Source organism: Osmerus mordax, chromosome 15 (assembly GCF_038355195.1).
Source record: "Osmerus mordax isolate fOsmMor3 chromosome 15, fOsmMor3.pri, whole genome shotgun sequence".
Lineage (NCBI taxonomy): Eukaryota > Metazoa > Chordata > Actinopteri > Osmeriformes > Osmeridae > Osmerus > Osmerus mordax.
Genome location: NC_090064.1, coordinates 12,335,133 through 12,359,901, shown reverse-complemented (window position 1 = coordinate 12,359,901; position 24,769 = coordinate 12,335,133). Strand labels below are relative to the sequence as shown.

The 24,769-nt window shown below is 45.5% G+C and overlaps 1 protein-coding gene across 1 annotated transcript; it reads right to left on the bottom strand.

Moving 5' to 3' along the window:
• Positions 1-1,338: 1,338 nt before the first annotated feature.
• tmx3b (thioredoxin related transmembrane protein 3b) lies at positions 1,339-24,717 on the bottom strand. Its single transcript, XM_067251414.1, has 16 exons — positions 24,655-24,717; positions 24,343-24,403; positions 24,053-24,092; positions 23,362-23,485; positions 22,478-22,523; positions 20,659-20,739; positions 19,782-19,881; positions 19,427-19,504; positions 18,981-19,047; positions 13,987-14,085; positions 13,359-13,416; positions 13,054-13,107; positions 11,121-11,177; positions 7,885-8,014; positions 7,222-7,290; positions 1,339-4,134 (listed from the first exon to the last, which is right to left on the bottom strand). Exons 1-16 carry the CDS (start codon positions 24,686-24,688, stop codon positions 3,844-3,846), a joined length of 1,389 nt encoding a protein of 462 aa, XP_067107515.1. The 5' UTR covers positions 24,689-24,717; the 3' UTR covers positions 1,339-3,843.
• Between the last annotated feature and the right edge of the window lie 52 nt (positions 24,718-24,769).

Below are 24,769 nucleotides of genomic sequence, written 5' to 3'. Positions count from 1 at the left end.
TGAAATGATCCAAGGGAAGCTCAATTTGAGTGAGTGATAGAGAAGCACAGGCATGCTTTATGATGGAGTGAGTAGTATTTTTGACAGCTAGAAGTCATCAATATGTATGTACAGTAATTGGGAACAGACCATTTTTCCTCATTCAGTAAATGTAGAGCATGTATAAAATTGGTTGCATTCATTGTGGTATGTTTTCTGTATGGATGCATAATACCTTCTCTGTGACAGAGTATCAATCTCTCCATACCTCCATCCATTAACTGGTATGTTTTTCTGGGTTCTGCTTGAATCCCTCTGGAAGTAATTGAGGTCTTCCTCAATCACCCGGGTGTCTGGTGTTTACAGAGAGTCTGATCTGTGCATGGATCTGTCCCTGAGCATCACTTCTATGACATTAAATGAATCACATTCATTCAGACTCATCAGACACATACGTACCGGTAGCCCAACTCTGACTAACGTGTGGATGTGTGTGTGGTTTGGGCATGCAGTATGTGTGTGTGGTTTGGGCATGCAGTATGTGTGTGATTAGTGAATTATTGTGGTGGTGGTGGGGGGGGCTTTAAAAGCAAATTATACCCTCATCCTGTCATTGTGATAGTTTGCTGAAAGACGTCGCAGGGGTAGCCAAGATATTTCATTTACCACTCAATGAAACTCCTCTCAGTAGGAGAGGGAGTTAATTGACCGATGAATTACTTCTTGCATGAGCACAACTCAATGACACTTGTTCTGAAGCAGTAATATTATCTCACTTTCGACAACCATTTATCCCTCTAACGACTCAAAAATTGAAAAACGAACACATTCATCAACTGTGTCCGATCTGAGAGACAACAGCAAATCGAACTGTCCTCCTCAACTGTAAGGAAACAGATGGGTCTTTGGTAGGCCTAGCTCACCTCCTTACCATTTGAGTACTGCATGACTTTGGTGCAAGGTGCTTCATTATGTGAAGTCATGTCCCTTGGTTTCCCCCAAGAGAAGAAATAAATTAGTTTTACATTCAAATAATTTAATCAGCCTCAGTTAAACCTAGATCTCCAAAACTTGATTATATCAGCAGTAATTGAGTAGATGCCTCTCTGCCTTGAATTACTTGAGAGAAGTGTTGGGGATCACATGTAAAAAGTGGATGATATGACGAAAATAGAGCGAGTAAATGAATGTGAAAAAGGCAGGCCTGCCACCTGCGTGTCGTGTTAATGTGTTCACTGTGGGGGGTTTGTTCTGGTGGTAGGGATCTCACGTGACCAAGGAGCATTCCGTTTGTGATCATGTGATGCATGTGATGGTTGTGTAGAACATAGTAGATGCATCATTAGGAACTGAATCGGCAACAATGATCTTGTTATTCAGACATAAAGAGTACATTTACATGTAGTCATTTAGCAGACGCTCTTATCCAGAGCGACTTACAGTAAGTACAGGGACATTCCCCCGAGACAACCTTCTGATTAATAGCCCGATTCCTTAACCGCTCAGCCATCTGACACCCCAGAGTAATCATTAAAAACTAGGTTCTGAATGAAAGTTTCTTGTTGAAAGCAAACAATGCGGCAGTCAACAAAACAAGAGGAATAAAAGAGGATTTTTATTTTTATTTCAAACCAGTAATAAAGTGTGACAATCACAATTCAAACAAGCCTAAAGAGGAAGTTTGGCAGAGAATGCTAGGCAACTACAATGACCAGAAGGCAAAGCGAGGGGGCATGTTCCCAGGTTTTCATAGTGCAGATTCACAGTATGACAGATCTTTAGTCTGTGGAAAACCATGAGATGTGCTTAGGACAATGGGACGAACCCTGTGACAAAATTGAAAGACTAGCCTACCTATTGAAGCACAATGAAATTACCTATTGAAGAGAAAAAAAGGGGGTGGGGGGTTAAGAAGAAGAAAATGTAACAATCGTTAGGTAGAATATTTTCTATGTGTCTATGACTGATAAGCTATGGGTGAATATATTGTACCTTCATAGCATATATATGACTATGGCATAACAAAGCAAAAACATTCATTCATTGTGGGGGTTGTTTTCATGCTCGTCATCACATTCTCTCGAACCGTATAACATATCAAACACATGAATGTTTTTGTGAAGTCACACAAGGTCATGTAGGCCAAATAACAAAAATTCTATACCCCTCTCTCCTTTAACAGCAACAGATAACATGTTTCCTGATCAACAGAGTTCTAACAGTGACTGAAGTAAACAAAAATAAAGATCTTACTGACTCAGTGCATTTGGATACCACCAACCCAACCCTTCCAAAGACTGGAAACACAGAGCCAGGAGGAAGAAAGCACAGACTCGACTGTGAAGGACATCTAAGACGTCCTCCATCTTGTTTTGTTTTTGGAGCAGTCTCAGACCACTCCAACAAAGAGGACCTCTCAGGGCTCTTAAAAGCAGCCTCTTCCTTCCTTGGAGAAAGCCCTAATCTGACGGGATTTAAAGAGGCAACCGTTTTCTGTGGAAGCACTTCTCTTTGCCCTAGTGCGTCATATTCAGTTACACTTTACCTACAGACGGGGAAGGAAGAGAGCCATCAAATCTGGAACATTCCAACACCACCACTCCAGAAGGTTCTGGAACATTCCAACACCACCACTCCAGAAGGTTCTGGAACATTCCAACACCACCACTCCAGAAGGTTCTCGAACACTCCAACACCACCACTCCAGAAGGTTCTCAAACATTCCAACACCACCACTCCAGAAGGTTCTCAAACATTCCAACACCACCACTCCAGAAGGTTCTCAAACATTCCAACACCACCACTCCACAAGGTTCTGCTCCTATCCCAGATGAGCTTCCCAAGGTATCCGTCTGTCAACACACGGTTATGGCCACACACTCATTTTGCTTCAGAACGATAAGCAAACCTTGTTTGCGCCAACGCAAAGGCCTACTTCTATTTAGAATTTCTACTTATATAATGATCAGCAGAGAGAAAGGATGTGTTAGAGCAAAGACACTATAACTACTACTACGTTTTTTTAATCTCCACCATCAACCACAAGTTACCTGAAATATAAAAGCTACTGACAGTGCTATCGTCTATGAGTAGCATGGGAGTGACGTGACACAGTCCTACCTCTCTGGCTAAGCTTCCAGACAGTATGTGATGTGAACCAGAGCTGGCCTATGAAGGAAGGTGTACACATCCCAGATAACAGAAGAAAACTAGACTGACTCGGCACTGTCTCTGCAGGGGGGGACACACACACAACAAAAACGGCATCATAAAAAGTGTTTAGACAAGACAGCTCAGAGCTTCCTTTTATGGGATCTCCCTGTGCAGGGGCCTCAGAGTCCAGAATTCAGCATGGGGATAGCGGGGCAACTTAATATTATAATTCTTTTTTTTTTCTTCAATTTGTTTTGATTGTGTCATGGAAAAACCAAAGGGAGTTCTGATAATTATCCAATGTGACAGGTCTTGATAAGAAATAGTTTCAACACAGTTATTCAACGGAACACAAATATACTCCATGTACAATGGAGGATGTTAGAATTGAAGAATAGAAATAAACTAAATCCCATAATTTAATTAAATATTTGGTTTTGGTTCTTCCCTCCCTCTCTTCATTGTTCTCTATATATATCTAGAAGGCTTGTGTTGGATGTAATTTGCCCTGTAAAGCAAATTGCTGACCTCACATATTGACAGTACAGTAGGGATAAAAAAATAAACATTACAATAGACTGCAGAGCCGGGAAGGGAGGGGAAATGGAACATCAACAACAAAACAATAACATGATATGTCTTTGACTTCTTATGTCACCGTGTCATTCCCCTAGGCCTCTCTCTCAACCCTGCCGTGGCCCCTCCCATGGGTTAATCGGTTTTCTTCTCCTCCGGTTTCTTCTCCTCCACATCCTGCTCCTCCTCCTCCTCCTCCTCCTCGTCCGCTCCTTCCTCGGGGCCCTCCAGCTCGGCGGCCTGCCGGCGCTCCTCTTCCTCCTCCTCCTCCTCTTCGTCGGTGAGACCCTCCCTCTTCATGCGCTCCGTGTCGTCCGTGCCGTCGTCGCCCTCGGCAGTGCAGATGCCGTAACACATGAGGCTGATCACGCCCAGCGGCAGGCCGAACAGGAAGCAGCCCAGCACCGGGGAACTACGGAACACCGACTGGAGGAGAGGAGGGGAGAGGGAGATGGCAGAGAAATTGGTGGAAAGGAGGAGGGAGGTAGAAGTACTGCTGACACTGCGCGCCCATGATTCCTGCCTAACAACCTCCTCGCTGCCCTCCTCTCCCTCACACCAGGCTCGTGATCTCCTCAGGCTTCTCTACTTAACAGGCCAACCACCAACACCAAACTACAGGTCTCTGTCACTCCATTTCCACACATCTCTGCCTGCCTGCCTGCCTGGCTCGAAAAAAAGATGTGAGTGGCAGTGAATCAGCAGCCTTATTATAGCAGGGTAGCTTAAGAGACACCTGGAGGGGCCAGTGGGTCCGAGCTTCTGTCAGCCAGCCAGCCATGCAGCCAGCCGAGAGGAGGAGCGAGAAGTTCCCCCTCTTCTCCAGACAGCTACAGTCGAAGAGCGACGGTAATTGCCCCAGCCTGTGATGTCAGATGAGGTAAAGACAGCTAAGCTATGCGGTAACACTTTATAATAAGTCAACGCTTTTTGGCATTTACAAAGTGTTAACTAATAGTTAGTTAATCCTTTATAAAACATTTTGAAACATTAACAATACATTATTAAATAGTTAATAAGCTTATTATTAAATGTTATGTTAATCATTAATAAACACTGTTAAACATTATGGATTTGATTCATAATACAATTTATAAGGTGTTTGATAACTGCATTACCATACTTTATAGACAGCTTGTTAATATAGTTGCAAACCAGTAGTTTATAATCTGTTAATGGTACATGCGCTGGTATAGAAAGCATTAGCAAATGGTGAACAAACCATTTACATTACCTTTACAAAGCATGAGTAAATAACTAACAACATATTTAATTATGTCTTTAATTAATGTACGCCAAGTCGAATACATGATGTACACTAATACTTAGCAGATGTCTTAACAACTATTTTATAAACACTTACTAATGATGCAACTTGTGATTAGTAATGCAAGTTATAAAGCATTTACTAACTGTTAGTTAAGGCTTTTGCGTGACCTAATCTAAAGTGTGAACTATCTATGCCTTATTAAACATTTATAAGTTATTTATTAAGGTATTCTTGTCCATTCTCGAACCTCACATTCACAAAGGCTGAACATACGTTTCTCAAAAGGAAACAGACACAACACAATGTGATACACACAATTACTATTTTATTGAAGTAATGACAGGCATGTGTCTTACTAACTACAGTACTTAGCTCTACTAGCCGAGAGTGACAGCGGTCGATACTTATAACCTCAGTTTGATATTTCCCGGCATGACCGAACGGTCGAGGTTAGTAAGTTGTTTATTATATGGCATTTTTTGCTCTTTTCATTTAAAACATGTCGTTTTGTTCAGCTCTACTCAAGTCTTCACACGGTGTGTTTCAGGTGTTAGCACCTACAGTACCTAGCAACCAATCTGAAATCTGAGCAACCAAACCTAGCAATCTGCCTAGCGCTTGTCGTTTATCTCTCTGCGTTCACACTTTTCTGCTCTTTTAGAAAGTTAAGAATTTCCTCGTCGCTGTTGATGTCTTCATTGTCATCTGGATAGTAAAACTCCTCGATCTCGCTCATTTTGAAGATGACATCAGCGGAGGGCAATAAGAATACGTATCAGACCGCAGGTCAAAACGCGCATAGAATATAAAGACGTAATACGCGGCTGGCATGACTACCCATTAGCCAATCAGAACGCTCGTACTGTTGTTGCAATTGAACCAATATGCTGTTCTTATTGGTTCAGAAGACGTTCTCAAAAGAGTTGTTGATATGTTGCCTTGGAGATGTAGTGACGTCACCAGTACAAGTGCCACTGATTGCTCCGACAAGATGGCGTCTGCTCCAGACTCGGCGTGTTTGATTTGGGATCTTCCCACGTATTGTTGTAGTATATAAGAAACCAAATGTTTACTCTTCGACAGGTCAGCAAACGCTTTGTCGTCTCAATTTGTTAAAACGATTTGTTTGTTTGTAACCCTCGACCTACGGTCTCGGTTAACAAACGTTTTAACAAATCTCTGCTTTCAAAGGTGTTTGCAGACCTGTCGAGGAGTAGCTAAACATTTGCAGTTTATTACAGCCATTTAAAAAAAAAAAAATACAGCTTTGGGTAACCAACTTTTATACCAATTCTACTGTATCGCTTCTTAATGGAAATAAAATACTATTTTATTACCCAGGTAAATAAATTAACAGCTATTTCTTCAAAAAAAAAAAAAAACACAACATCTATAGGCCTATAGTCTTTCTATAAATGCTTAATAAGGCATAAATAGTTCACACTTTAGATTAGGTCACGCAACAGCCTTAACTAACAGTTAGTAAATGCTTTATAACTTGCATTACTAATCACAAGTTGCATCATTAGTAAGTCTTTATAAAATAGTTGTTAAGATATCTGCAAAGCATAGTGTACATCCTGTATTCGACTTGGCATACATAATTTAAAGACATAAGTAAATATGTTGTTAGTTATTTACTCATGCTTTATAAAGGTAATGTAAATGGTTTGTTCACCATTTGCTAATGCTTTCTATACCAGCTCATGTACCATTAACACCTTTTAAACTACTGGTTTGCAACTATATTACATTTATTCATTTTTCATTTAGCAAGCTGTCTATAAAGTATGATAATGCAGTTATCAAACACCTTATGAATTGTATTATGAATAAAATACATAATTTTTAACAGTGTTTATTAATGATCAACATAGCGTTTAATAATAAGCTTATTAACTATTTAATAATGTATTGTTAATGTTTCAAAATGTTTTATAAAGGATTAACTAACTATTAGTTAACACCTTGTAAATGCCAAAAAGCGTTGACTTATTATAAAGTGTTACCAGCTATGCTAACTCAGCGTCATGAGTCACTGGACCCGACAGGGCAGCTCGCTGCTCTCTCTCCCTCATTCGGTCTCTCCCTTTCTCTCACCCCGTCCCTCTCTCTCACACACTTGGTCCCTGCCTCTGTCTTTCACAAAACAACATTAGATTTCTCCTCATGTAAGTTGTATTCGGTCAGTCACACATCAAACAAACAAACAAACAAAGCAATCAAACTGTCATCCCACTCACCATGATGGTGGATCTGGCGTCAAAGGCCACGCGCTTTATCCTCTGGATGAAGCCATCTCCTCCATGGGCCTGTGTGTGTGTGGTGGGGGTGTGATGAAGGAGACAGAGGAACTTGCATTACAGGTCTGAGGAAGAGAGAGGACAAAGCCGCGCCAACACTGGCTCACGGGTGTGCCCGTGCCAACCATGAGGTGGTCAAGCTGGCACGGACAAGCGCTGGCCCCACCACTGTTGTTTATTTGGACGGCTTGGCTTTGTTTCGATAGGTGGAAAATAACCCAGAGGTTTCAGGGAAAAGAGTGGGACTGTTTGGGTTACAGTTTAACTCATCTGTGTGTGGAGAGGGGACAGGGGGCAGCTCGCTTAAAAAACGAAAGGTTAGTTGAAAAAAATAAAAAGCCTTCATGACATTGAAATTGAGCACATCGGGGCCTGGCTCTCCAGATGCTAGCAAGGTTATTCCAGAACAAAGCGCCCAGGGGAGCATTGAGGACATTCAGTGAAGACTGAGCTGTGGTTCCTAATACATGTGATGAGGTAAGGGTACTGGTTCCTGCTGAGGAAAAATGACTGAGGTACCACACTCAAATAAACCTATGAATCTGAATGTTAAAACATACAGAAGGAGGACGAGAAGGGTAGAGGAGGGTGGAGGGGAGGTACCTGAGCCGATCCATCCACAACACTGTTGATGAAGTTGACCAGCTGCTCCAGAGAGTCCACAGGCTCGCGGGGCAGGAAATACTGCTCATTAGACGTGTTGAGTATGATGAAGGAAGGCACCGACACGTCGCTGAGGAAGAGGACCATCACATCACAGCATGTTGCTTAAACTACGAAACTAAAGAAACCTACCACCTCACGAAGGAACAGGAGGAGGAACAGTTATAACACAAACACACTGATGTAACCCAGGGAGGAAGAGGAGAGCTGATATAAGGAGAGCAAGCTGAGAGTCAAAAGGAGGAGGAAGAAGGTGAAGAAGATGACAGTTAAACCCAACATGGATGTCAAGATGAAAACATATAAAAAAAGATCAGTGACAAATCATTAAATGGTTCATTTCGAAATATGTTTGTTTTCAAGGCAAAGGCAACCTGATGCACACTTTCAAATGGAGGATTGTTTTGCCAGGCACTAAAGGAATAGCAACAGTGACTCTGGAGGATAATTTCTATCTTTATGCAAACTGTGTGCTGGTCTGTGAGTAGAGGGGGCAGGGAGGGGCCTGCCAGGTCTCTGATAGAGAGACCTTTACAAATAAAAAATGACAGAAACCACAGGAGGGCCAGGGCTGTTTACCACCACATCCCAGCTGAGCACAAACACACAAACACACAAACGCACCCAAATACATATACACTTTGCCACTTCTCAGCAGTGTCCAGCACCATAGCTGCATTCAGGTGCACTCACTCACATGCAAACACACTCACACACACCCATCCATCACTGTCCCAACACACCCCAGCTGAGATCAGGTGTATCCCACACACTCCTGAGTAGTTTAGTTTATTGCTGCACCACTACCCAGCACAGCTGTGATCTAGACCTGAACACACACACACTCACATTGCTGTAGTGTATACCCCATCTGACATAAAGCCTCTTCCAGCAGATGGCAGGCATTCTGTAGAAAGACAGATTAGCCCTTCACCTCCAGCGCAGGCAGCATCACAGACTGCAGGGCCCCCCTGAGGGGTTGTCTGCGTTCCAGCCTCTAGTCTAGTGTCCAGGACAGCCTCTAGTCTAGTGTCCAGGACAGCCTCTAGTCTAGTGTCCAGGACAGCCTGTAGTCTAGTGTCCAGGACAGCCTGTAGTCTAGTGTCCAGGACAGCCTCTAGTCTAGTGTCCAGGACAGCCTCTAGTCTGGTGTACAGGACAGCCTCTAGTCTGGTGTCCAGGACAGCCTCTAGTCTAGTGTCCAGGACAGCCTCTAGTCTGGTGTACAGGACAGCCTCTAGTCTGGTGTACAGGACAGCCTCTAGTCTGGTGTCCAGGACAGCCTCTAGTCTGGTGTCCATGACAGCCTCTAGTTTAGTGTCCAGGACAGCCTCTAGTCTAGTGTCCATGACAGCCTCTAGTCTAGTGTCCAGGACAGCCTCTAGTCAAGTGTCCAGGACAGCCTCTAGTCTGGTGTCCAGGACAGCCTCTACCATTGGGCTTTCCCAGTCCAGTCCCAGGGCTGCTGCTCCATGTTCCTTACCCACATTCCACATGTGAAGCCTCAGCGTTGCTACAGCGATAATACCATGTTCAAACAGAAGCAGGAAAGACCTTAGAGTAAAGGCCTTTAAAGTAAAAACAATAAGGTTGTGTGTGTTTGTGTGCACGTGTGTGTGTGTGTGTGTGTGTCATCAGAGAGCTGGCAGTCCAGCCGCATACGAGTGCTGCCCGGACCCAGTAATCTGTATGATGAAGGAGCCGTGGATAAAAAGCCATCAGATTTATGTCCATGGCCTTCCTAAGGGAGCGGATTAGGGCACATTGACAGTACAGGATTTCATTCCTCAAAGGATGGCAATTAATCCTGGGCAGACTAGCCTGGTCTCAGTCCAAAAAAGCAGAGCAAGAAATTCAAGATCCAAGCGCTCTCACACACACACACAGATGTACACTGTACGCAGACACACACATACTTCAAAAAATCGAAACCTAAAATCACTCATACACACGGCATGAGATGCCTTCCTAATCCCTTATGCTCTCTCACACACACACACACACACACTGTATTAGACATTCACAATTACAGATTGACTGTGATCAGTGATACATTGTAAATCAAAGGCAGGGCTTAGGAGACCATGTCTGCTGTAATCCCATCCACACAAACAACAACATATTGAACAAAATATCTGAAAAAGCACATTGTTCCTCAAGCCCGGCGCACACACACACACAGCGTGTATGCTTGTCACAGAGACACAAACACTCTCTAACATGGGAACAGGCAGACACGAGCATGCACGTGTACTGTGTGTGTGTGTGTGTGTGTGTGTGTGTGTTTGCGAGACAGTCACAGCCCCTGCTGTGGTCCTGCTGTCCAGAGAGGCTAGGGGGGTCTGTCCAATTAAAAGTGCTGGGAGTCAGAGTGGAGCTCTCTGTGCGTCACACCCAGGCAGAGGCCTGGTCAGGGGGCTGGAGGAAGCTCCTAGTATCATTAGCCCTGCTCTCCAACACCCATTAGAGTCCTGCCAATAAGGCTTTAATCCATGCACACAGACACGCACACCCACACACAAACAGCCGGTCAGAAAGTTTCATTCATCCGAACCCCGCCCCCGCCCACAGGAGGTGGAGCAGGCAGAGAGCCGTGTTGGGACTGACGGGAGCACTAAAGTGAAATGACAGGCGGTCTAGATAATTGACAGGTCCATGAGAGTGCATTGTTAATGTCTGGAGACGACTTTAAATCCTAGCTTAGAGAAGTGCAGGCCGTAGCCAAGGCAACCTGGAGGAGAGGAGGCGAGGGAAAGGGACAGGTAAAGGAGATAGGAGGGCAGTGGAAGGAGGAAATGGTCAAAGGAGGTTAAACCAAATGAGAAAAGGTTTGAGAGAGGAAGAAGGGGAGGAGGTGAGAGAGAGAGAGAGAGAGAGAGAGAGAGAGAGAGAGAGAGAGAGAGAGAGAGAGAGAGAGAGAGAGAGAGAGGACATGGTGAAATGAGGATCTGGAGTGCTGGTACATTTACATTTACATTTAGTCATTTAGCAGACGCTCTTATCCAGAGCGACTTACAGTAAGTACAGGGACATTCCCCCGAGGCAAGTAGGGTGAAGTGCCTTGCCCAAGGACACAACGTCAGTTGGCATGACCAGGAATCGAACTGGCAACCTTCGGATTACTAGTCCGACTCCCTCACCGCTCAGCCACCTGACTCCTACTGGTAGCTACTCACCCCATGATGAGGCTGCTGATGTAGTCGTTTCCATCCATGTGACCAAACTGGAAGTCCCTGTGGGAAAGGAGAAACGACATCAACAACAAAATCTACGATATAAGATAAGATAGGATATAACCGAAAACCCAACTTTAGCAACTGAAGCTGAAGAAAATGGCCATCTCATTATGAAGTGTAATCTAACATGACACCAGAGCCAGCCTCTCACAGGCCCCCCCTTCAGATGTCCTCCCCTCCTCCACGCGGCACAAACCCAGCGGTGCCCTCAAAGCCCGGCTTTCTGAGGGAAATATTGCAGGGTGGCTTTTGTGTGGGTTTCAAATCTCTAAGCTCCCGGGCCACCCCCTCCACCCCCCTCCCCACTCTCTCTATCCTCCAAAAAAGGTCTTGCAGTGATTCATCAAAACGATAAGACTGGAGAAGGAATTACATCAGCTTCTCATTGTGTGGTTCGTTGTTTGAACAGAATGCATTGTGAGGGAAGAAATTTGGCGAAACACAGTCCTTATCTCAATAACTACTGTGTATAGGTGACTCTATATACACTTATGAAATGTAGTATATATTACATGCGTAGGGAGTCTGTTCCCTGTGGGTGCTAATGCTAATATCAATGAGGTGACTCGACAGATGTGATCAGAACGTTCAGGCGTTTTGTCTGATGATCTCAGACCTGACACTGGGTATAGTGTGTTACTCCCATGCAAGAACAACAGTTAGCTTGTGCGTGATTGTATGCACAGATAGATGGATCCCATCTAACCATACATATCCATTTGCCAATGACAGCACTTTGGCTTTGCACAGTCCTGAATCACCTACATATCCCCCCTCCATCCCCACCCCTCTGATGCCCCACAGCCCCCCCCCCCCCCCCCCCCCGCCTCGGAGACATGGCGTTTCTCGCTCTGTCACTCTGTTGCAGATGGATGGCAGGCCAAACACCCCAGTGCTCATTACCACCTCCTCCTGCCATCTCCCCTGCCATCCATCTGAACACAGGCCTGTCCACACGAGTAATCACCTCAAACAGGGATCTGGGTTCAATTGATCTTGTATGGCCCATTGAAATTGAAAGCAAATTGAAATCCGAAAATCCAGCCCGCAAACCCATTTCACCCCCTCGTACTGCAGCAAAACACCCATTAAAGAATTTAGACAAATACTCTTTTGATCCATTAGTTGGGCAAAAGTCTGTTGACTCAAACACGGGGGCCGTAACGCAAATACAACTAGCCACTGAGGTGCGTCCAAACACAGCGGGCATCTCTGATCTCAGCAGGAACCTGCCGAGTCGGGCTCGGAATGAAGACGAGCGGAGATGCACGGCGGCCAGCCTAACTGAGGAGGGGGGGGATCTGTGTCATTCAATCCCATCTAATGGGCCTGCCTGGGGGGGGAGAGAAAACACACTTTGATCATGGAGGGTTTTTTTATGATAACGCAGCTCTATATTACAAGCCGTGGTTAGAGTCCGATGAATCAACTAGTAAACCCGGCAGCTTGGAAAAGCACATGTGAAGTGGGATCACTGCATCTGTATGTCTATCTGGCTCGCAGGCATTTTCCTGTTTGGTCGGCCTCGAGATGCTTATGAAATCACTCACGCACATACGCTCGTGAAAGTACTCCAAAATGGTGCCTAAGTGGAGTTGGCGGGGGTGCCTGGACGTGAGGGAGGGTGTGAGGGGCTGGGGAACCAGCGGCTGACAGCCAGACGAGCCCTGATTGACAGCTGCACCTATTTCCGGAAGGTTTGACATTTTTGCATAATTAGCCGCCTCGCGGCACAGCGTTACCCCAGAGGAACCCTCTCAGGGAGCCGCACGGGCACGTAGCATCTCTTCAGGAGCGCGTCGCCTCCCAACAGGAGTGTTTCGTGGGGACCACTCCCCCCCCCCCCCCCCACCCCCTTCCCTGTTGGACTTACCTGTTAAAATGCTCCCGGTACTCCTTTGCCACTTGCTGAATCATACTCTTTAATCTGCAACGCACAAATGAGAAGAGAAAGAAATGCCACAGGAGTTCAAGCCCTGGCCCCTCTCTCCCCATATGACAGCACGGCGTGGCAATTTGCGGAGAGAGCGAGAGATTCCGACAAGAAAAGCCTGCTTATCTTTTCTCCAGTTGAAAGCCCTTTCCTTTTGAAATGCCACTGCGGTGTGGTTTCCATGGAAGCGTGCGTTTGTAATTGTTGTCAGGGCCTCAGGTTTCATTTCAGCATGTTGTGTTTACCTGCTGCTCGCCTCGGTCGGGTCCTTCTCATCGATGACTGCAATCGCCACCAATTTGCCTGTGGTGGAAGAGAGGGCGTTAGAAACCAGCACTGGAGACAGAGGAAGCGGAAGATGAGAAAGACAGCGGCACAGAGATAAAAGGCTACGGTGGACGAAGAGACTGATGACCCCCTCTCTCGAAAAAGAAAAACAAAGAGAAAAGGAACAACAGCTTTATTCATTGGTCCTCCCAGATTTGTGTGCTAGCTGTGGTCCCATCTCAGAACCCGTACGCAGCCCACAGGTAAAAGGATGCTTTGTAGTGGAACACTCAGTTATATGACAAATGGGACGACGATAAAACAACAGTGAAACAACCTAGGCAGAGTATGCTGTTGTAATGTGCGGGGAAGGGACTGGAGGATATCTTCATCGTAGAGGGGAGGGAGAGGATTAGCCTGCCCTCTAGTGGACACAAACACTGCAAAATGGTTTTAGCAGATGATCCCTCAGGATAGTGGCGAGTAGATTTTTATACTATCTGTAAGTGAGTGAGAGCTATAGCCTGGAATTCATTTGATAACTATTTACAGGTAAACAACAGTGCAACCTCATGAAGCAGAAAGATTCCAGGAAGTATAACGTACCGGTCTCTCCCAGCTCGTACAGGGTGAAGCCATCAATCTGAAGGTATCCTTGGAAACGCTCTTTGTTGACCCAGGAAGACAAGCTGCCATCCTCATACTCTGCAATCACACAAACAGGTTATAGGATGAAAACAGCTTAGACAGGGAAGGTAGCCGAGCCTAGATCAATGACAAGCCACCCTTCAGATAAGTGAATCAATTGAGCATTGATGCCTGCTGAGTTAGGATAAGGTCAAGATATTTGCTACCTGTTGATATTGGTTCTGTAGGAAAACATGACAACGAGGATGACAGAACTCACTGGAAACACACACTCACACAGGTCATTCAAGGGTTCCCAGCCAGAACCACAGGCTGGTGTTTGGAGAGCTTTTTCAGTGGGAGGAGAGGATATTATAGCGCTGACAGAGCTGTTTGGAGCGGGACGGGGCGTTGCTCCAGTGGCATAGCAGCCACACCCGCGAACAAACCGCAGACGGGCACAGATATTTGGATACAAAACATGGGGCATTAATGGCTATTCAAACGCACACAACAGCCCATTTTGGTTCCCCAAGGATTGATGAGATAAAAATAGGGCTGTGTAAAATGTATCTCTGCATTCCACATTCCTTTACAAATCATGCAGCGGCTGTGATTCTGTGTGTGCTATTTTTGAGGGAGAGATCTAGAGGAATCCCCTGATGATCACATGCCCTCTTTACCAGGAAATTCTCTCCTATGCTTGCGTGGGGAAAACATAAGGTGCAATGAGATTTATTTCACACTAAAAGAAAACCATGGGAAAAGAATCCTTCCAACAGTGCAACAGAAGATGTGTGTGGTGATATTGCAATGCATTAAATCAGCATGATACGTTGTTAGTTCTGACGGTGACCAAAAGTTATTCACCTAGCCTGACATCTGGAGGAGACGCGTGATGGAACACAAACACACAGAGAGTGAGCGAGAGAGAGAGAGGGAGAGAGAGAGAGGGAGAGAGAGAGCGAGAGAGAGCGAGCGAGCGAGCGAGCGAGAGCGAAAGGGCGAGAACGAGAAAGGGAGCTAGTGAGACTGACTGGCTAAGCCATTTTCCCAAGGTAAGGCCTGCATAATTGATGCCAAATGTAGCACAGGACCCCATTATGACATGTTAATAAGTTAAAGACACCTTTTCAGTTACGCTGGCTGCTTTTAAGAATTACAACCTCTAACACCTCTGAGCTAGCACTACCTAGAACCCCGAGGGAGGATGGGTTGGCAGCTCGACGTGTTCTAAGCTTAGATGTCAGTCAAGGTCAAAGAATGCCGCCGAAAGGTGCTGCGCTTAAGCCCATCAACTTAAGTGCAATGACTCCACACAAGCTTCTATCTCTGCCTTCATCCAAAGCTGGAAAAATTGAAGTCCTGCTTGTTAACCCTCGTGCTGCCTTCGGGTCACATGACCCAAAGGTTCATAACGAACCATCGTTGTGTTTACCCAATTTTACCCAATAGAAAAACAAATAAAAATAATTTTCTTTTAACCATTCCAATGTGGGGGGTCTGAGACAGCCCGACAGTTAAAAGAAAATGCTTCACTTTGTTTTTGTATGAGGTAAATTTGTCGCAATACGACGGTGGGTCACAATGACTGATGGGTCAGAATGACCCGAAGATAACACAAGGGTTAAGAGTGCTGAGTCAAGCATGTGGGCAGACATTCCAGAAAGTTCTCCTCCCCCCCCCCACTCTCTCTCCCTCTCCCTCTCTCTACAGATGTTCCTCCAGCAGCAGGCCGGTGCTTCTTGGCTACGGTTGGGAGAGGAGACAGGAGAGAGAGGGAGGCAAACAGCCAGGCCCCACGCTGGGAACTCACAGCCTGGCCAACCTCTCCTCTTCCTGGACTCCCCTCTTCCCCCTTGAAACAATTGCGGCCCGCCCTCTGGCCGACTCGGACCCTGCAATCTCTGTGCTGCACAGGCCCCTCCCCGTCAGGCCGACACTGCCGCCACGGGGGAGAGGAGGATGAGAGGAGGATGAGAGGAGGATGAGAGGAGGATGAAGACACACACAGACACAGGGAGGGGAATAGTGATGAGACAAAGGTGCAGTGTGTTAGCTTGAACCCAAAGAGGCCCATCTCAACACAGGAAGCACACACAGCTGGAATGATGAATGGACCTGATCTACCCTTTCTATCTCACAAGGAGAGCGACACGTCATCGGGTGAAGTCTATGTCTCTGCGTGTAAATGTTGGTTTATAGTATGTCAGCCCACTGAGGGAGGGCTTGTGGAGGGTGAGACAGGCAGAACCACCTGTCTATCTGCTACATAGGAGAAGAGTAGTATCTACTTAAATAATCATCAGTATGTATACCTGTTAGCAGGGGAGGTGAGCCGTTGGATGGATACTACATTGAGAAAGAAATACGACATGCGGAGGCCAATGACAATTCTGAGCGATCCAGTGTGCTAAGGCTACCTGCCAAGAATTAATAGGAACTGATATCAGCACTTTGCATATCTTAGCTTCTGAGGTCACTAGACTGTCAAATTCACAGTAAGCTTATCAGCAGAGTGGGACCATGTAACCAAAGTCATTCGGTGTTGCGGTAGGTTACTGTGGCATCCACTTTGCCCGGCAACAGGCGACAACTAGCCTAACAACTAGTGAGTTATTTTGCTTCACACGGCCCCCGACCAGGCCCAGTATGATCTCATTGGCTGCGGTCTGCACAGTTAGTGCTCTAATAAGGGAGTAAAGGCATAAACATAGCTCCAATCCACTTAGGGAGGACTGTTTCAGAGACTGCAAGGTCAAATAATGAGCAAACTAATGACCTAAGAGGCTGCTGTCCGTTTCAGTGTTTATAACAGCCATGTTCAGATCCTGCATGCAGTTTATTAGTTCACACTGCACAGGGACCTTATGCAAGACGGAAAAAAAGAATCCCGCAGATACACGTGTAACACAGTCTGTGACAGCGCTCCAATCTGTTGGAGCGCTTCGAACATCCAGGCACTTGGGTAGTTAAAGATGTATGAATCACTGTGCTTAGTCTGGTGGGCACTTCCCCAAAAGTGACTTTTGACCTGTTGTTTACTCTGTGAAGCAAAGCGATCAAGCTCGACAGGATAATGCCGGTGCTGTACGTCGTCTGCAAAGCGGGCTGCTGTACAGGATTTCAGGGGTTTCATGCTCCCTTCTCTAAGCAGAAGCTACATATGCAGAGAACCGAAATAATGTAGAACTGGGGTAAACGTTCAGACTGTGGCCGTACAGAACACACACACATACACACACACGGGGGGGTGAAACTCATCCCCATATCCAAACAGCACCAGCGAGAACCCTACACAGGCAGCTTCCTGTGTGCAAACACCACTAACAAGAAACTGTCAGTGAGGTCCTTAATTAGACTTCCTTGATTTGTGTCATAAACGGTCAGCATTTTATTACGGGTGCACATGCAAACATTCAAAAAAATTGCCTCGTAAAAGCCTTGTGTGTTCTGGGAAGATATCACATGCAAATGAAGCATTCTCACCATGTATATACTGTACATATATCAGGCAGCTGTACCCTGTCTACTAACCAGCATCACCGCCAGTTTTCCATCCATATTCATCCTTCAAGCAGGACGTAAATGCCAACACTCAAAACAAGGAACTGTGCTACAGACTCAGGTAAAACACTCAATATTGAGACATTCAATACACTCTTTCAAACTGTTTCTAACTAGAGCTTTTCAAAAAGCAAAAAGTCTAGCACTTTATGTTGTTGTTTTTACACTTAAGTAAACGGAAATGTATTCCTCCCATCTTTGAGGTGGCAGCTTTGGAAACACCCCTGGAATGTGTTACAAGATCTCTGTCAAAACTGTGTGTTTCAGGGCAGATCTGTCTGAGTCAAGAGAAGGATCATCGCTCCTATACCTTTCTCTGCCTGTCTGGGACCTTCCTGAAAGCTCAACTGCAGTCACCATGGCGACGTTCGCCTTCCAGAACACACTTAGTATCCAGGTGTTGGAAGACTCGGAGGAGTGCGGGGTGTTTGTGGTGAGCGTCTGTTGTGGAGACCCCCTCCTGCTGGGCTTCTGGTGGCAGAAGGCCCCCTTTTGGAATGACCAGGTGGAACAAACAGATGTTATCTGGCAGCCCGACATTCCACGGGGACTAGATTTTGTGCTGAGGGCCAGGCACAGAGCACCAAACCTCCCAAACATCCACTTCTGGGGCCCCTTTGTGGTGGGGCTGTGCCTGGATGCCCGGCCTTACCGCTTCCACCTGCCTCCCGAGGCTCTCAGCGGGGAGAGCATACAGGAAGTGATGCGAGAGTACGGTGAACTTCTGCTGCTACGCTAAGGAGCTTGAGAACTGGCCTCAAAATCTCAAAACATTTAGACTATCCTTTTAAAATCCCTGACCTCATCGGACAGGATTTATTTGAACTGTACTGATTAATTTTTTCCCCTTTCACGTTTTTACCTATCCATTCATTGTTTATCAGGGGGTAACTTTTCAGCAGCAAAGTAAACATAAAATGAATAATTGCTGCTCCTATTCTTTGTCTTGGTCCTCCGTGATATTTCCTGCACTCTTGTTCTGTTCTGACTCAGATATGAGCTTAAAACAGGGTTCCAGACCTGCTCTCTCACACCCACACATTCCAGCCCATTCAAGCTTTCCAGCCAGCTCTGTGTCCGGCCTGAGACACCAGAAGCCACCGCACAGAGACCATGGAGGACAGCCTGGTGATGGAGGAGCGGTTTTGGGCCTCAGAGTTGTGAGCCTGATGACGGAACAGAGACTCTGGAGCTCTGACTGCGTGAACAACACTAAGACAAAAAAACTTAACTGAGGGGAGAGGAGGAGGACGGGTGCGAGAGGGCACCGGTAGACAAAATGGCAGCCTGTGCGGGCTTGAATTAGATTGACCTTGATTCTATGAAAACAGCAGTTAAGTTGGAAGCCAAGCCCATCCAAGAAAAAATTAGTGGTTTGACTAAAACGAGGGAATGTGGTTACTCACCATCATAGGTGAAGTAGGCTCCGTCCTTGAAGACCACAACCGAGGGTAACTCTGGCAAAGTCACTGACTGGAGAAAATGGATAAAATACATAATTCAAACGGACTGCCATAAATCATCCCTTACTTTCTTAATTCATTTGCACCTGTGCCATGCGGGACGGCAGTGCTGGCAGCCTGCCAGTGGAACATACTGTGGACTTCATGCCAAGTACTAGTGCTGGAGCTGCATGCCAGTAAGCCTTTCTGTCTCTCTGGCATTTAACACATTTAACCAGCGTGTGGAACCACATCGCTGTAGGCCTTGACGTTGAAGCTTCTAGTAACTGCCTGCTATGTCTAAATGATAAACCTGACAGAAACGCAAGTTGAGGACCATCCTGTTATTGTTCCAAAGAAACTCTACCCCCTCCAGCAACAGGATGAGAATGAAGTTTGCGAGCAGTTACCTCAGGTAAGACCTCTTCCGAGGCTGAGAAGAAGTATGTGTAAACAATGAGCTCGGAGGCCACGTCGATATACTTCTCCTGCGACCGGGAAAACAAACAAACACATCATTAGGCTCTGTCTGGGAAAACAGCTCTGCGGCTGCTAAAGTTCATGCGAAACACACTTGCCAAGGTTGTGTCGTTTGCACATTAGGAACTCTTCAGTCATACAGCTTGGCAGCGGCAGAGACAGCAGCAGGAGCAGCTGCTTTATGGACCAATCAATAAACACTAGGTAAAGCGCTGTGACGGCTCCAGAAGCAGTGATTGGACGATAAGACCACAACGTCTACGAGGGTGAGATTCTCATACCCACCTTGAGAGGTGACTCTCCGCCCACGTAGACAAACAGCACGGCGTGTCGCTTCAACATGTGATCAAACATCTGTTTACTAGGCAGTGCTCTCACTGCTGGTCTGGGGAGGGAAACCATGGTGAAAGGGAATTTAATTCATTTAAAACCTTGGTGTTTTCAGTAAAGGGATTTTTTACTCACAATTCACTCATTTCTATTAATTCCATTTGTGAAAGGAATGACTTTACACACTTACAAAAACAATATCAAGGATTAGTCTGAATGGTGCATGAGCACGCCACACAAGACCGCTTAGTGATGCAGCCCCACACATTCTCAAGTCTGGATAAATCTGGTTTGTATGCATCTAGCACCACCTGATGGACACTGTCAGAACTGCTGACTTGCTGACTGAAACCTCAGCCAGGTGTCTGGTCATCCTTAAGTCACCCATCTGCCTTGACATCCCCGGGAGAGAGACAGAGAGAGAGACAGAAACAAACAGGAGAGAGACAGACAGACAGAGAGAAAGAGAGATAGGGGCTACGTGGCAAACTCTGCTGATAATAGGCCACAGCTAGGAATTTAACGCTCTAAGGCAGAACACACAGCCGTGGTTTGTGGGTGTGCAAAGGACACTCCGGAGAAGGAGTGTCACACCAGCAGGGGTGGTGCAGTGACAGGATACTACGTGTCTATTAAGGTGGATGCCTTATAGGTCTCCCCTTGAATACAACACCAGCACGAGCGACAGAGTTGACGGGCATAATGCAGTTATTTTAGTCCAGCCGTTTGAAATGAGATCAGAGAATGACAGCTCATTATGCTGCTTGAAATCCTGTCTAAGAGAGATGCGTAATGAATGTCTTATTAAGTAGGAGGCCTGAGCCGCACTCACCCTGCAACCCTGTTGGCAAACTCAATGATGTCATCCTTTGTCCTTGGCCCTTTGTAATTATAGGCAAGATCAGCCTTTAGCCTGGGAGAGAGAGAAACATGAGAGAAAGAGAGAGAGATAGGTGAGACAGAGAGAGAGAGAGAGAGAGAGAGAGAGAGAGAGAGAGAGAGAGAGAGAGAGAGAGAGAGAGAGAGAGAGAGAGAGAGAGAGAGAGAGAGAGAGAGAGAGAAAGAAAGCAGGGGGGGAACAAGGAGAGAGAGACAAGGAGACAGAAAGAGGGGGAGAGAGGAGAGACAGAAAGACGGGGGAGACAGAGAGAAAAAGACAGAGGGAGAGAGTATTCAGTTTCACCAAAAAATGTCCATACATCATACCTCTTCTCCAATGCGCTGATGGGTAGACAAGCACATTAACATAAAAGATAGGAGCAGCAATAAGGTGCCCTTTAATTATACTCAATTGCTTCTTCTCAAGTACACAAGCTGGCAATCACAGTAAAGTGTCTTGAATTGGCTAGTCACAAAAAGCATGCTCTCGGTTATAGCTCTGAAAAAAGAAAAAAAAAAGAGATAGAAATGTCAAAGCTGCAAACAGGGCACATATAAAATGTCAAAGTTAAGGGGTACAGCTCTTTCCACTGGAGAGATAAACTGAAGCTAAGCCAGTCAATACCATCAACATCAAGGCAGGCAGTCTGAGGTCAAAGCCAAGTGGAGACTCATTGCTGGTCATTGGAAAAGATTGCCTTCACACACTAGGTCAAACTACTTCAAATCCTTTTTTAAACTATTTAAATACTTGCTTGAGCCTGCCTTGACTGACGAGTGGTCAGGGTTAAATTCATGGGCACACCATATTTGTTCTGTTTTGCTAGGCCAGAGCAATCAAGTACAGCACACATTATCTAAAATGACATCCGATCATTCAACCCAAGTTGGACGTGCATTGTCACGACAACATTGCAGCTGACAAACACCCACATTTGTCTCCTCTATGAGTCTGACACACCTGCAACAGACTCAGCCAACATTAGACCCCTATGCCACCAGGACCCATGCAGGCATGTTTGCTAAGGCAACAGTACTCCCCAACGAGGCTACAGAGATCTATTCTAATGAACTTGGTTGGGGGCGAGCCTCTCAATCTGTCTCTCTCTCTCTATCTCCCAGGATGTCTGCGACAGGCCCAACAGAGGAAGTTACATCACTATCTCCTCTAATGTGATGCAACCCGCTGTGAGTCGGGGCAGCTTGTAGAAGGAGCGCAGCGCAACAGAATACAAAACATTAGGGGACTCTCCACAGAAACCTCTAGGTATTAGGATTGTTTTGACTTATAGAAACAGCGAGGGTAGCCCCATTAGGTCTGTTTACCTCGTCTGTACCAGCGCCATATCATGTCTTAAGGAAGAGAAATCACTGTTTACGGGGTATAAAGTTGTAGATATCCGTGAGGATGTGAGAGCTTATATTCGGGTCTCTCAATGCTGTGAATATCATTAGTTTGTAATAAGCTGATGTGTTTCACACCGGGACAGTGACAACAACACCTGGTTCCCTAAGGACCTGCTCCTACAGGAAGCTCGTCTAAAGCCAGCTCCCTCGATGGCTGGCTCCTGGGGAGTAAGGAGGCTCTCTGTTCATTACTGGAATCATTAATTAAGTTCAATATTGTGTAAAACACTAAGTCACTAAGACAACATTTTACAATATGTAAGAAGTGCATTTCATTTTGCACAGAAATAAATGTCAATAGAAAATAATAGTACGATTGTTTTGGAAATTTGTTGGGATATATGAAGCACAACCAGAGCTCTTACAGTTTAATTGTGGGGTATCCTCGTACTCCAAACTCAGATGCGATACCTGTATTTAAAAACACACAAAAAAAAACTATTAAACAATTAAAAAGTTTAAAAAATACAGACCACAACTTCTGCACCCATGACAAAAACTACATTGAATTAAAACAAGGTGCAACTTGTATTTAACACTTCCCTGTTGTAAGAGGGCACAGGTCTCCATAATCCTGGGTTAATTATCCTGGATGCAACCAGTAATCCCTCTTCTCTGAAACCTGTTGTCACATGCTTATCGGTTTTAAACAGTCTCTTATAATCTTAATCTGAGTGTGAAGTCAGTGACAGTCAGCTAATATGGCTCTCGAACTTTAATCTGCCTTCACATGATTAGGCCAAGTAAGAGGCTTGGGGTCAGCAGAGCAGAGGACCCACTGAGCATGTGTAATACTAACTCATGTGTTGGCAAGGTTGGTTCCAGGGGAGACAGACTTCTGTAAAGCCAGGTGAAACAAGACAAGGCTTCTAACAGGGATAGGTCAAGAGGGAAACCTCGCAACTGCACAGAATGGCTTTTGCTATTAAGATGGATGTTGTAAACTGACAACAAAAACCTTCCATCGACTAATTATTAGTCGATGGAAGGTTTTTGAGCCAAATGAAGTTATTTTATCACTAATACATCAAATAACTTCATTTGGCTCCCATACTAGTTGGTTTTAGTTGGGTTTTCACAGAAGTAGAGATGATCTTGGGACAAGCCATCTTTAAAGTCAGGGTGCACACACGCCTGACCAATTCACGCATTCACATGTTGAAATTGTTTAATTCCCCAACTTTTCTAGGTTTTCCATGACCGTGGGAAACATGTAAAGGGCCAGAACATTTGAACATCTGCTACACACCTGAGTATGCAGTGGCATCCATCTTCCCCACTCGGACTGGAGATCCTGAGCTCTTCAGCTCCGCGCCAATCTCATACCAAACAGGCTCCAGCTTTTTACAGTATCCACACCATGGTGCATAGAACTGCGTGAGAAAACCACATGTCAGTTTGCAGATTAAATTACTGTCTATGGACATGGACAGAAACACGTTGTCGTTTTGGGAGTGCATGGCCAGTTGTCGAAATGCAAGAGTTATATCTGGCAGACTGTCCCCCATGTAGACCCAAAATTCAGCCTCTTTTTCAGCCCCAGACCTGCCCCCGTCCCCCTCCCAGACCTGGGGCGGAAGCAGCAGTGGATGCCAGCTGGATTTGCTCAGGCCCAGACATCCTCACTGGTATAAGCCCCCTGGCCTCGCCCGCCACGCATGCATGACTTCTCATTCACTAAAACTCACAGTGAGTGGACAGAATTACTCACACACACACACACACAGAGAGAAGGGCCCCCTCACTCCTTAATCACAAACCACTTTCGCATAGGATGACACTGGCATTGTTGTGAACAGGGAGTACAGCAACTCTGAATAAAACCAGAAAGCCCTGTCATTCAGTATGTGTGTGTGTGTGTGTGTGTGTGTGTGTGTGTGTGTGTGCCTATGAGTGTGAGAGACAGAAAGTGTGTCTTAGACACAGTACACAAGACTCACATCCACCAGCCAGACATCGTCCACTCTCGTGTCCTTAAATCTATGGAAGGAGAACAAAATACAGGTTGAACGAGACATCACTTAAGTAGCAGCATGCTTTACAAAAATTGCATAGTAATAATGAAGTTATCAAAACAATCCATTATATGCCATCGTGAAAAGATGTTCACAGCCTACACAATAACATTACACTTTGTTGTTCGCTAGCTTAATGTCTCCATTGACAACCGGATAGTGATGACTGATGAGTGAAGGAAAATGACACTCTCAAAAAGGAGAGCATCACTTACGTGTCATCTAGATCTTCGACAACTGCAAGCACCGATGAACTTAGAAAGACCACAACAGGAACTAAAGAGAAACGAGCAACAGTTAATATGTACATCGTTACACGGATTTTCTTTTAAATGTATCTGCATTTGAAAAAAGATGCTGCCTAAGACCCTCCAAAATCATGAGGCATCAGCTAGCAATGTGTAGCTTAAGCTCTGTAACGTCCGCCAACATTGCCCACGAAGTCCTATAATAAGAGAGATTCAAGTATGCTGTAGCAACGAAATACATCTAAAGATACAAAGCAAAGTAATGAAAAATGTATTTACCTGCACAAATTAGGAAGGCTTTCACTTCTGCCATTGCTCCGAAAGGAAAACCCAAGCAGGAAATACAACAGTAAATCCTGTCTGTCTAGGCATGCGCAGAGTTCAGGGCGCACTG

Bases quoted from the DNA above. Each gene is read 5' to 3' on its own strand.
- tmx3b (XM_067251414.1), bottom strand. From the start codon at position 24,688: ATGGCAGAAGTGAAAGCCTTCCTAATTTGTGCAG. The intron at 24,093-24,342 runs GTAAGTGATGCT...CTCCTTCCATAG, and splicing joins GTCGAAGATCTAGATGACAC to ATTTAAGGACACGAGAGTGG. The intron at 19,882-20,658 runs GTGAGTGCGGCT...TTCCCTCCCCAG, and splicing joins TTTGCCAACAGGGTTGCAGG to ACCAGCAGTGAGAGCACTGC.